At 36.6% G+C, this 13,858-nt stretch overlaps 2 protein-coding genes across 8 annotated transcripts in view; one reads left to right on the top strand and one right to left on the bottom strand.

Annotated features, from left to right (window-relative positions):
- AASDH (aminoadipate-semialdehyde dehydrogenase) overlaps positions 1-3,821 on the top strand; it is a 28,258-nt gene extending 24,437 nt beyond the window's left edge. For all 7 annotated transcript variants that reach the window (XM_031941789.1, XM_031941787.1, XM_031941788.1 and 4 more), the window contains 2 exons: positions 139-270; positions 1,805-3,821. In XM_031941789.1, coding sequence (XP_031797649.1) covers positions 139-270; positions 1,805-2,197 — 525 coding nt within the window. In that variant the 3' untranslated portion in view covers positions 2,198-3,821. The remainder of the gene's footprint in view (positions 1-138; positions 271-1,804) is intronic.
- Positions 3,822-4,077: 256 nt separating this feature from the next.
- Positions 4,078-13,858, bottom strand: part of CRACD (capping protein inhibiting regulator of actin dynamics) — a 262,434-nt gene continuing 252,653 nt past the window's right edge. The window contains exons 9-11 of the mRNA XM_031941783.1: positions 8,773-8,963; positions 7,653-7,815; positions 4,078-6,318 (exon numbers count right to left, since the gene is read on the bottom strand). Of these exons, the coding sequence (XP_031797643.1) occupies positions 6,158-6,318; positions 7,653-7,815; positions 8,773-8,963 (515 nt within the window). The 3' untranslated portion in view covers positions 4,078-6,157. The remainder of the gene's footprint in view (positions 6,319-7,652; positions 7,816-8,772; positions 8,964-13,858) is intronic.

The following is a 13,858-nucleotide window of genomic DNA, read 5'->3' as shown; positions in this document are numbered from 1 at the left end:
ATTTATATGCATGCAGGCTACATTTATAACTTCAGTAGGCAAATCATAAGAGTTGGTGTTTTATGATTATGCTTGTAGAAAGATCTAGCAGAGTTCAGTGCAGTAATACTAATGATTATGAATTTTTGTTATTAATAGGCTACTGGAAGTAGAGTTTGGACACATTCCTGTGGAAAACCTCTTTTCTCTTCCCCACAATGCAACTTGCAGTATGTGTCTATTGGTTGTGTGGATGGGAATTTGTACTGCTTTAACCACATGGGACAACTGGTAAGAAAATTTCTGCAGTTTTCCTTTGTGTTTTTTAAAGGCATGGTAGATACATGCTGAAATAAAATCCTAGATGATATTATTCAAATGTAATGAGCTCTTGGTCTTCATAGAATCTCACCCCTATCCCATCCCATTTTAATATGTTAAAAAGTGTACTTCACAGTCATCGCAAGGAGGGAGATTTCCTTATATCATTAACCTTACTTTGCAATAAAGAAGCAAAAGCACATGTTACAGTGCATCAGACATCTTAGATATAATATTCTACCCTATTAGTGCTCTGTAATTGGAATGGAGGAAAGGAAGGAGAAGTTGACGAGATAAGTGTCATCATTGGTTTTTTCAAGAATTCAACTTAGTTTCCTTTTAATGGATTTTTATTTACACTGTTGTAGTCATTATTCTTTTGGTTCTGTTTATTCTTTATCAGTTCATTAAAATCTTCTAAACTCTATGAATTCTTTGTATTTGTCATTTTCTTCAAGTTGTTGATATGGTAGATGCCAAGAGATTAATGCATTTATTTTGGTCATTCTCCCTTCCTCTTTAAATTTGTAAATCAATACTTTCAGTGGGGAGCTGTTTATCATTTTATTTTTGTTTGTGAAATACTCAAGATACCTCTGACTTCCGAGCATAATGAAAATGATAAAGTCTTAGATGCAAATAGGGTCTTTATTTACTAAGTACTTTAATAGAGACCATGTAAGATTGTGAGGATAGAATGAAGTGCAGGGGTGAGCAGTGAGGCTTTTAGTCATCTCCCTTTTATAAGAATACCCTAAGAGGCTAAATGACCTAGCAAGATCCCAGAGCACTGCGTACCTGGTGAACTGAACCTCTTGTTTTTTCACTAGACTGTACAGTTACTGAAACAATTGCTTTCGACTTGCATGTTTGCTTCATTTCCTCAGCCTCTCACTCCTGCAAGGTAGCCTGGTCCCTGATTACAGGGACACCTTTCTGGGAGATTAGCAAGCCAATGTGCTTGGGAGGGTGGGCATGTGTGTGCCTGCACATAGAGGGTTGGTTCCCCATGGGAAGAACTACACCCAGAGTCATCTATTTTTCACTTGTAAGTCTCTTCTCCAAATCTAGAAGCGTCAATACCATGATACCTGCCTGCTCTTGTAAATCATACTGCAGGATCATGTTATAAATAAACATATTAGACTAAGGTCCTAACTGAAATAGAGTCCTAGATGGACCCCCCTCAGACAGTACTCTCTACTGCAGTCTGACTTGTGCTGGGGCTTTGCCACTGGAACAAAGGTTTCATGTGGGAGGCCAGTTAATTGGGGAAAGCCAGAAACAGGTATTTATGTTTCATGAAATGATAATGTGAAGGCCTCAAAAACACACTAATGGCTCTTAAGTTTGTGTAAGTAAGTTTGGAGGATGCTTTTTCTCTTTCACTGAAGTTGTTGTGGGACATTTATCTGTTATGCTCATATAGAATTTTTGAACCTTTCATTTTCATATTCATTGTAGAGTTCTAAGAGAGTGCTGGGATCTTTATCACCCTCTGCAGGTCTGGCAGGTCTCTACTAATGGACCAGTTTTCTCATCCCCATGCATCTCTGATTCAGTGAGGCAAGAAATCTTTTGTGGCTCTCATGATCGCTGTATCTACTGTTATAATACAGAAGGACATTTCCAATGGAAATTTGAGGCTACCGCAAGTATCTATGCAACGCCATTTACTTTCTATAACCGCAGTCTCAGTAGTGACATGCTGCTTGCAGCAGCATCTACTGATGGCAAACTGTGGATCTTGGATGCTAAAAGAGGACAGCTACAGACTGTTTATAAGCTTCCTGGAGAAGTTTTTTCATCTCCTGTGGTTTGGCAATCAATGCTCGTTGTTGGATGTCGAGATGATTATGTTTATTGTCTAGATTTGTTGACTGTCGCTGAAAAATAACCATCCTGGAGCCCTTCTGAAGTGTTTTTGTCAGTACCAGATAGATAGAAATTTTGTTTTACAGGTACAGAAAGATGGGCCTAGACACTGTCCATATCAAAGATCTTTTGATTATTAAATGATTAATCAGGGAATGACTGTTTTTGAATGTCCTTTGTTTTACAGGTCATAATTATGAGCTGCTTACACATATCATACTAATAGTTTTATTTACCACTGGGTATGATTGTCAATGTATGCCATTAGGTATTTCAGTTAAAAAAAAATCTTGGGTCTAGAAATAGAGAATTGAGTGACTTGTACAAAGTCGCAAAGATTAAGTTAGGGAATGGAAAGTAGGATTTTTGATTCCAAATCTAGTCTTATTTTTCTGTACATTAAAAATGTTTGTCTTTTTACTTCTATTGTACATAATTGTTTATTAAAATGCTCATTGAATTGGATAACATTTCATAGGATACTTAATGAGAACAAGCTCTTTGCTTGCTGTTGTGCTGCCTATCTTTTCTCAGTGAGATTTACAGCACACTTGTATTTTTATTGTTTTTACAAGTGAACAAGGTTCCTATATTAGGAAGTAAAATGACCAGATGATTTCAGTTAACCTCCACTCTTATATTTTCCCTTCCCTGAGCACTATGATAAGTTATTTTCCTATAGATTTTAATTCTTAACTCTTAATTTGACGTAAGGGTTATCTTACATATCTTTTATGTTAACAGTGAGAAAATTTTAATTAATAATTTCTCAGTTATTTTTCCTGAAATCTCAGCATATGATTCAAAGTAATTTCCTAACAAAATACCTATGAATTAACCATAGTAGTGACTTGAGTATTAGTTATAGGGCCTCCTGCTGGATTTTCTTTCATCCCTTATAAAGAATTCACTATTGTGAATAATCTAGTCTGTACACAAATACACTGTAAAGCCACAAACATTAGGTTGGGTTTGTTTTTTTGGTAGCTACTTTACCAAGTTCTTGAATTAGTTTCTTGTATGGACAAGATGAATTCCTGTTTGGAATACAAATCAAATTTCTTTTTACTGCTAAATGCTTAAACATTTTTTTCCCTACAACCAGTGAGAACTATAGTGAAACAATATCTAAAATGAAAATATTCCAAAATTTTCTAGTTCAACAAGTGTCATAAGTATATTTAATGAAATTTCATTTTCAGTGAAAACACTAGATAAAAACTATAGTTTGAAATGAGATTGTCTTGCTACTGGAGCACTTACAGATTTTTTTTATTGAAAGATCTTCTCCTTCCCTTTCCCCCCAACCATAACGGATGATTTACATTAAAACCATATACAACCAAAATCTATAGTTAAAATTACAGTAATGTATCTTTTCATTATCTCTTGACTTGATTTTGTTGGTAAAAACATTTCTGGGCACCTATAGCTTTCTAAAGATTCTGCTTTGAAATAAGTAAAACTAAATAAGAGACACAATTATACTGTACATTTGTTGATAACTGACTGGATTATAATTTAGTGGGAATTAATGTGTATAAGAAACAATTTTACTTGAAAAATTAAAAAATAAGTAAACAAAAACTTATACACGTTTTCTAATTTTATACATAATTATGTGAACAAAGATTAATGGTAGATAATCTTATCAAAAGAAGAGTTTGTAAATGGTTAAAGGTGTAAAAAACAAAACAAAACAAAACAACAAAAAAACCCCACTGCAACCCTCCCAATATATTCCAACATAGTGGTCATCGATTTTTAAAACATTTTTACTGACTCTAATAGATTCGTCAATAACTTTAGAAAAACAAAAACATAATTCCCAATCGTTGAGCAAAAGTGATTACAACAAAAGTAAAGCAAAGTAACACTTCATTGGTATTTAGTGCAAATTTTTTTACACGAGATGTTAAACATGTACATTTTTAAATGTTCAAAGCCAAGTATTGTAAATGACATTAATTTACCCTTATTTTCTTAGGCTCTGTTCACTTGATTTTCTTTTAAAAATAGGGTCCATGTAGTTGAGCAGTCCTTTTTATTTTGGTAATTTTTGACATCTGAATTTTGTTTTCCGCCCACCCCCCACCCCGAGGCTATTGGGGTTAAGTGACTTGCTCAAGATCACACAGTTAGGAAGTGTTAAAAGTCTGAGGTCACATTTGAACTCAGGTCCTCCTGATTTCAGGGCTGGTGCTCTATCCACTGTGCCATATAGCTTTTCCTGTTCTAAGCTTTTTAAACAGTAAGAACTTCCTGATATTCTTTGTAATGACTTGCGCCTTTTTCCCTTACAAAACTCTGACTTTTATGTGATCCAAAAGCCTATAGACTGGAGGAAAAAGAATCCACTTCAGTGTAGGAATTAGTGTCCTAGAATTCCAGGGCCCTGATGGATATTTCCATTAAGAAAAATTACATTAGTGGGTAAACCATTGAAATCAACAAATACATTCATCTATAATTTTTAAACATGGACGTCTGAGTTAAGAACATGCAGAAAAATATCAACTGCTTCTCATGTCATGAAACTGTAAATTTAGAATGACAATGGTCCAGTTTGCATGAAAATAAACGACTTGTAAGGACAGTTACTTCAATTTACCAGATACGTGCCAATTGCCACAACTGAGGAAAGAAGAATGCTAGTTAGATGGAATGCTTCCATCTGTATTTGAGACTGAAGGGCATAATGATCAAGCACTGCCTACAGAATAAACATTAAAAAAAATCATGATGAATGCTACTAACAGGAATCCTGTGAATGTTTCTGAAGGACAGAATATATCTTTTGGAATAAAAATCTACACATAAAGGGAATAGGGATGTACCATATATTAAAAATTGTGACAAAATTTTGACTTTTTTGGTAGGCAGTAGATGCAAAAGCAATTAAAAAAAAAAAAACAAACAAACTCAGCCCATTACAGTGCTGACTTTGAGACCACCAAGTTTCCTTTCTTTCTGTACACATTTAGGAGCAAAAAATCCAAAGCTTATGTCTGTAAGATTTTTTTTAAGGTAACAAGGTATAAATCTTTGAAATTTATATCATACTGATACTCCAAATTTGAATGGGCAACTTAGAAAACCTTAATTTTGCATTTCTTGAAGAGAACCCTAACGGTCAGGGGCATAAGGTTTTAAATAAGTTCTCTAGAGATCTAGTCCTATGCCTATCTACCTTATTTCTCAGATAAGGAAGCCTGCTGAGGACTTAGTAAAGTGACTTTCCTAATGTTGAGGTCAAGATGATTTTTGGATGAGTATAATTACAATGGCCCTTCTTTGCTATGCCCCAAATTGCAAAGGTTGCTTTGGGCTAATTTTTAAAGGTATTCTGCTTCTGTTGTCCCCTCCCCTATCTTCATAGGGAGCTTAAACCTTTGGAATTTGGAATTGTAGATTCAGGTATAAGAATAGGAAATTTTCTCCAAATTCAAGTCTGTGAGATGTGAAGTAAAAGAAACAGCTCTGGAGCCCCACCCTTCCTAGCTGCTGCCAGATGATGCTCCCTCCACACTTGGAACTTTTGGAAAAGCTGTCCTTTCTGTGTACAGATGCCCTTCTCATCACCTATAGAAGGTACCCTCCCAAGTTCCAGCAGTTTCTCCTTAGTTTTAAAGGAGTGGTAAGAAGTGGAAATAAGTGTCAAAAAGTGGCTTAAATATTTGTTACTACTGGGAAGGGGAAGAGACAGGGAGACATCACTGGCCTGGAACTCTACCTGTAGCTCACGGATCTAGTTTTGTCTTCAGAATTGGGAGTCTCTCAAGGCTTTAAACCCTACCATTGTGCAAATACTTTGTTTATAGTGAATTACATAAAGAAACAACAGTTCAGTTTCTAATAGTTTTTTGGATCCTGTAGGACATGCTTCTTTTCCTGCCCAAGTTCTTCACCCCATGTAAAAAAATAATAAATAAAAAGGACAAAGGAGGAGCTGCCAGTAAGCAGTACGGATAAGCACAAGTGACTACTTAATAATCTGTGGACAGTCACTCCAGGCCTTTGCTTTCCTCTTGGCCAAGGCCAGCCAGGCCGGTTCGGTCGACATTGGAGCGGCATCTGGGGTGGAGAATCTCTTTGGAACTTCTTTCACCAGAGATGCAGGCATAGCAGAATCAGAGATGTCCACTGCATTCGGAGAGTGGTTTTGGAAGGAAAAAGAAAAGGAGAAGAAAATCAGCACAATGCGGATAATTGTCCTATACCACTGACTCATCATCTCATGCCATGGCTGTAAACAGCCTTTGAAGCCTGCTAAGAGTATGGATGTGGGAAAGATAATTAGAGTTAGCCAGAAGGAGAAAATGTTGAACATTTATTAACATGGGAAGAATTGAGGAATTAGAAAACAAGAGAAAACTCGGCATGAGTTCGTAGAATGGTTCTCTCTAATGTTCTAATTTCCAAGAACCAAAATTCTACAGGAAGAAGCTTTGTATACTGCTAACAAAAAATGGGTCAGTTTTGTCATTCTGGTCACACAACCAGGGAATTCATTAAAATCAAAGTTACTGTTGTCAATTGAATTTGAATGATTATTCCAGTAGAAAGCAATCGTTTTGCTGACTTAACTATTATTTCCCAGAACTAGGCAGAAAAAAAAAAAATGTGTTTTTGGAACTGGTAGTGTCAGAGAATTTCTCTCAGGTGCCTCCAATATGGTATCCTGCACCTCCTCCATTCTATCTCCTCATGCATTAGAAAATGTATTCCAGGTGCTTTTGCCAAAGGGAAACTCTTTGCCAACTACATTTGCTTGGAGAATTGCTTTGGAAAATGGGTTGAAGATGCAGCCACCAATACTTTCTCTGAGAGATAAATCTGGTAAGACTGGCTTATAAATGGTCATCTTTCAGGACAAGGCATATCAAATAATAACCAAGGTTCAGTGTGCCAAATCAGGTAAAACCAAGCATTGAATCTGCAAATTATTTTTCTCTTTGGATTCCCGAGGTCTTTTTGAATGGAGGAATTAAGTAGGAATGAATGAAAGCCAAGGCTTTATTTTGGGTTTAAAAAACTGACTTAGAAGATGAAGGCATGGCTAGACGGAAATATGTGGAGATTTGAGTGGACTGCAAGATGTATAAGAGTCAAAGAAACTAATTTGATCTTCAATTGCATTAAAAGAGAGCTTTTAAGAATAAGGAAGTACTTTGCCTAAGTCAGAACAACACCTGGAGTTGCATGTTCAGACATATATTTTTGAACATGACTAATATTTTTTTTTTTTTTTTGCCCATTTGTCATTTAAAAGGACAGTCCCGTATGTTTCAGAAAGGAAAATTTAAGCTTGTAAGCTTTATGATATAACTAGAAAAGTACCTCAAGGTGTTTTGGAGGTCTTCAAGCAAAGAGTAGATAGCTATTTGTTACATTCATTGTAGAGAAAATTCTTTCGATTACTGGTTACACTCTCAGTTTTAATTATTAAACCCAATGAAGCAAGTGAATATTCTGACCTGTCACAGATGTGGGCAGAGTATTGGACTTCTTCAGCTGCTCTCTGCGCTCCAGCCTGGACACAGCTGTCTCAATTTTCTTCTCCTCTTCCTGGGCAGTAGATTTATGGAAGGAACCTATTCTGGTAATATTGCTGCTTTCAGGCTGCTGGCTGACTCTAGTCTGGGGGGGAAAGGGGAAAAACCCATCAAAATGAAGGTTCCATTCATTCCCAGTGGACAATACCCTGGGCGTGTTCTGGAAGCTGTTTGGAAGGGCTGGAGATCTTATTTTAAAAATTTCAATGTGAGCATTTACATCTCAGATGTTTTGTCAGTTATTTAGACTTGAAAAGGTGATGGGGAAAATGGTCATAAAACATTAAATTTAAAAGTTTATACATTTGTGGGTAGAAAAAGAGCCAGTTGTGAAATACCAGCACAATCCTTCCTGTAGCTACCCCCCAATTATAGTTGACATATAGCTCCTAGTGTATCCTCCCCAGTGTCAGTGAGTTGGTGAAAAGGGGATCTAAGGTTTTGGGTGATTACATCAATTTTTTTTATCTCCTCTCTAGTACCCTTTTAAACCTCGCAGTGCAAGGTGACTACAGTAGGAAGATGCTTTCTTCTAAGATAAACCAGGTATAGCTGGCTATAGAATGAGGTCCTCAAAGCCAACTACTTGCTTTTCTTGCTCTACTGCCCTAAATTAGGATATTTTTTTTGGTACCCTAATAATGTTCACTGTAGAAAAATTAAGAAAACATGCTAATAAGTCCATGGAATCTAACCAAATTAAATTAGGTTGTCTGTTGAAATCAGTGATTTCATAGTACAAATATTTTTTCCTAGTTTAACTTTTAAAAATGAGTTTTCGGCCTAATGTGTTTTTTTCTTTGTTTCACTCAGCTTTCCTTTTCCCTCCTATCCACTGCCTAGCTGGTCTAGAATAAAGAAATGTCAGTGAAGTCTTGGAGCTGTTGCTTTTGAGTGGATGCTGAGGCCAGCATATCATGAATTTGGGGATAGCTTTTAAGAGATTTGAGATTGAGGTGCTTTGTGAAAAACAAAAGGATCCCCAAGAAATGTATTAAATTCTGCTTTGTGCACCCACCACCTGCTCAAATGGTCTACTTACATTGTTCTGAGATACCCTTTCTGGTTGCTTGACTTCCTTGGCTTGCTTTCTCTCCTCTCTGGTAGCCTGCTGCTCCCTGAATCCCTTTTGCTTTTGTAGTGCTAATGTGACCCACTGTGGCTGGGCAGTCTCAGGTTTTTCCATCGATTTTGAGCCTTCTAAAGAATGCCAGCTCTGAAGCACAGGCTTTTCTGTGGAAAAGGGAAAAAAAGAAATAATTTGCAATGAAAGACAACCATTCACTTCATCTCAGTCCCCATAGAAAGCAGAAACAATGCAAATTCTGAGTCAGTGCTCCAACTTGATCTCACTGCAAGATCTCCTGAAAAATCTTTTCTCAGACAAAGACATCACATCATGGTGAATAGAAACATGAGCATAAACTACCCTCCTTAAACTCTTAAGGCTTCAACAGTTGTGCAGTTCCAGCAATGAGAGTGCCCCTTACACTGAGACAGAGGATTAATCCCTCCTGTCAGCAGCTATAATCATTCCAAGGTGGCAGCTCTGGCAAGGAGACTTCATTTAGCTGGGCTGGTCGGCTTCCACTGTGCTGGATCCATCTTTGAAACTTCCAGTTTGTCAGGTCTGGCCAGAGGTGGTAAGGCCTTTATGCGCCCCGGGTCACTTCCACACCACAGTGAGCCATCCGGGCAGAGTGGTGGTGGAAGATCCTCCCCCAAAAGTGACAAATATAGGGACCAGCAGTCCCATGAGCTGTGGTGAACATGGAGCATCCGAGGAGCTCGGAGCCATCGAGGATTAACTCTGGGCTTAGAGCTGAGAAGTTGGGCTCAAAAGCTTACCTGGTTTGCCCAAAGTTAGCTAGGTGCTGGTAGAAGCCAGGACTTCTAGTCTCACGTACTGGCTGGGAGACAGGCAAACTGCCCATCTAAACTCCCTTGCTTTGTCTGTGTACCTATATGTGCCCATATCACTTTGGTTAGAGTGCAAGCTCCTTGAGGACAGAGGGTTTTTCTGAGTTAGTACCTAGCTCATAATAGAAACTTAACAAATGCTTGTAATCTTTTGATATGAGTGCTATGGAATGTAAAGCTTCCCCAATTATAACTAGTTTAGTAAACTCACTTAATCTTTCTAAATTCATTCTATTTCTAATTCACCTAAATTTTCTAATCTCATGCTCTTTTTAAAACTCTTTAAATAATAGCTATGTATTTTTCAAAATACATGTAAAGATAGTTTTCAGCATTTAATTTACCCTTGTAAAACCCTGTGTTCCATATTTTTCTCCTTTTATCTCCCACATCCCATAGACAGCAAGCAATCCAAGATAAATTAAACAACCACATGCTCTTTTGATCAAGGAGTGTGGGGGAGAAGGCATTAAAGTCTAGACTTTGGTCCCTGATTGACTATTTAAAATCTTGTGATTTGTGAATGAAGGGATCATGGGTACAATCCTATAGTCCAATAGGAATCTTGGTGCTATTGAAATCAGGGTTCAGAAATCTATTTTCCTCCTTTTCATGATTTTTAGTATAAAATGCAGGAACTGTTTATAGTTTAAAATCAAGGAGACAGTACGATTTTAATATTTCATAGTACATACGTGATTCAAACTGACAGTTAATAAAGCATTTACAGATTGTTCCTTCTGAACCTTCTGTAAAGGATAGATAAATAATTATATGATTTTAAGACATGCTAACGTTCTCTGAAACTGTTTAACTCTCTCAGGGCTGTTTAAGTTATCTCCTATAATGCCACCATTATTTAGTTAGTAAAGCCTTTCTTCATATATTCAGTAAAAGTAAACAACTTCAACCCAAGTTATTTAAAAATTATAAATGAGTAAAATTAAACTTTTATTGTACCTCTAATACTATCGGCCATAAGTAATTCAGTTTAATTCAACAAGCATTTGTCTAGCATGGTCAAGGCATTCTGTTTTGAGCACTGGAGCTATAAATGTGAAATAAGACACAGACTGTGTCCACAAGATGTTGGCAAAGCATTAGGAAGTATTGCTGAATAATACTTAACAGGCTGGCTTTCGAGACAAGAATACATGTTCACATCCCACTCATGAAAACAGGAAGAATCTAAGTCACCTCTTAAAAGAAACTGCAAAATGAAACTTTCAAGGAATGTTATAAATAGAAGAATTTCCAAAGAAAAAAAGAAAAAATACTGCAAGCCTTTAAAAGGAATTCAGATACTGAGGAGACATGCTCATGTTGATTCAAAGAACAGAAATTATGTAGAAACTTTGAAGGCCAAAAACAATTCAAGAGAAGCATATAGGTCAATAACCAACCATAAGAGACTTCAAAAAGGACAAGCCACTTACATTCAAACATGGGGAAAAGATAAATGCCGCCTGTGAACCCTATCAGAATCTGTGTCAGAGGGAGTCTCATTAGTGTCCTGTGAGTGGTTTGGTTGTCTGGAACTTAAAAAGATGGAAAAGAAGGGGAAGAAGCATCCATTAGGGGAGGAAAGGGAGAAGGTGGTTTGGGGGAAAATATCTTCACATAATGTGATCAAGTGCAAAAAGAGACATTTATTCAAACAGGAAGAGTCAAGTAATGGCTGAACCTTGAGCATCATTCTTTGAATGGATCAAAGGAGGGAAGAAGACACACAGGCAGAGAGTTGGTTATAGAAATACCTTTCACTTAGCAGACAAAAAGCAGGGAAGTGGGGGAACAAGAAGAACTGTTGGGAGAGTATGTTAAGGGAGAGCTTCATCCTATGTGAAAACAAAACTCTTAAAGACATGCAAAAGATATCACTCTTTTTGTGGTGGCAAAGAGTTAGAAATGGAGAGGGTGCTCATCAATTAGGAAATGGCTGAAATATCATTGTGCTATAAGAAATGATGAAGGGGATGATTTCAGAAAAACCTGGGAAGACATATATATGAAGTGATGCAGAGTAAAATGAGCCCAAACCTACACAGCTCATATGAGAAATGTAGACAGCTTTGAAAGGTTTAAGAACTCTGATCAGTGTAATGACTGATTCCAGAGGACTCATAATGAGACATGCCCCTCACTTGATATAGAGAAGTGAAAGACTCATTGCAGAATAAGACTTCTTTTTTGGTAGTCAATGCAGAGATTTGTTGTGTTTGACTATACATGCTTTTATCAAGTATTTTGTTTTTCTTATTCAAACAGGGAAGAGAAGGCAAATTTTAGGCAATTGAATTTTTTTTTTTTAAAGATATCAGATTGTACCGAAATGTACCAGACATTGTATTAAGTACTAGGGATAGATAAGGACACAACTGCATTCAAAGAGATATCATTTTGGAGTAGAGACAGCATGTGTGCATGTAAGTAAATACAAGATATATACAGAGGAAAATATAAAGCTGTTTTGGGGGAATATTAGCATCTAAGTGATCAGGAAAGGTCTCAATAAAGAGATGAGACGGAGCTGAGCTTTCAAGGAAGAGAAGGCTGGTAAAAGGTTCTAGGGAGGAAGAAATAAAACAAAAATATGACCTGAATAAAAAAAACATGGCAAGTACTAAGAAGACACCCAGAAACTCGCTGCTAGCTTGAGAAAATCAGGGAAGACTTCATGGATGAGGCAGCAGCTCAAGTGGGCTTTGAAGAAAGTATTTTTCTTTCCCAGCCTCTGGTCCTTATGAAATCACTATAAAGAGCAGCAAAGATGTTTTATCTTTCATGTGGACAAAGTGCAGGACAACATCACCCGAATGTCAAACAAAATGAACCTAGGTTTAAATCAGGAACAAATGCAGAAGAATCTTGGCTCCTATGCCTGTTGGTGATGCAAATAAAAGCACAATACACCTTTCTTTCTTTTTATGTCCTTCTCTGCCTCTTTTTTTCTCTCAGTCAGTGATTCCAGAGCATTAAGAGATGCCAATTTGGCCTACAAAACATGGAAATTTTGGGCTTTTTTTTTTTTTGAGAATTTTTACCCCTACCATTGTCCTTAAAAATTCTTTATATGTCCCTTTGTGAGAGAAAAACAGCCTGACTTGATGACAGTTGTGTTGCTTGTTGTTGTTGTTGTTGTTGTTGTTTTTTAACTCATTCAGATTTTGCATGAATCACTATTATTGTATTCCTTGTCTTGGACAATGATACATATTGGAAATGTGATTAATCAGAATCCGGCTGACTAGGCCTGTGAGTTACTTGGATTGATTGATTTTGTTGGTAGAGTTAGTGAAGGAGGAAGTGGAAGAGAAATTACATTGAGGAAAAATATGGTTATCCTAGAATGGTAGGTGACTAAAATGTGGAATTGCCCATGGCCTTATAGAACCCAGACAAGTGATGAGGAATGTATACTTTAGCTTAAGGAGCCAAATGACTAGAAATCAGTCTTGTTGGTTTTCCTTGCTTGAAACAGATGATTTTCTACTAGTGATAAGTTCAATTAAACTTCTCATTTTCTTTGGTGGTTAGATGTCGATTTTCTTGACCTTTCTTCCATAGGTTTTCATGACCCTCCTTCCTCTCTTTAAAATCATATTTGTATTTGTATTTATAATCTTAGCATCTAGCAAATTATATTTTACGCCCCAAGTCTTGTTGAATTAAACATCTAAAGCCCAACATACATATATACTGCCTACCTTTACCATTTTCATCCTCCATCAATTTACTCAGTCATCTAGGTAGCAATGATCAGAATCTGGACTCAAAGGCAAGTCTTTTGATTTTAAGCCCAGGCATTTTTCTTATCACTTTGGTTCTATAGGGACTCTTGTTCTGAACTGTGCCTGATTTTTGAATTTTCCAACTACCCCATTTTATAGATGAGAAAACTAAGATTAATAGTATCAAATTTAGAGCTGGAAAGAACCTTAGTTGTTAGTTTCAACTACTTCATTTTATAGATAAGGAAAGAGATTAAGTAGTTCAACTGAGATTTAAACTCTAAAGAAGAGTTTACAAAATTACAATTTGAGAGGTGGAAAGGATCTCAACAGCCATCCAGTCCAAACACAAACACAAAAGAATCTCTATTATAACATGTTTAACCATAAATAAATATTATTTATTTATAATTATGTAATATTAATTATAAAATTAAAATAGCCATCTAATCTTGCTCCAGGGAGGATGAATTTAAA

The sequence above is a fragment of the Sarcophilus harrisii genome, chromosome 6, assembly GCF_902635505.1.
Source record: "Sarcophilus harrisii chromosome 6, mSarHar1.11, whole genome shotgun sequence".
Taxonomy (NCBI): Eukaryota; Metazoa; Chordata; class Mammalia; order Dasyuromorphia; family Dasyuridae; genus Sarcophilus; species Sarcophilus harrisii.
This window is presented reverse-complemented; position numbering and strand designations above follow the sequence as displayed.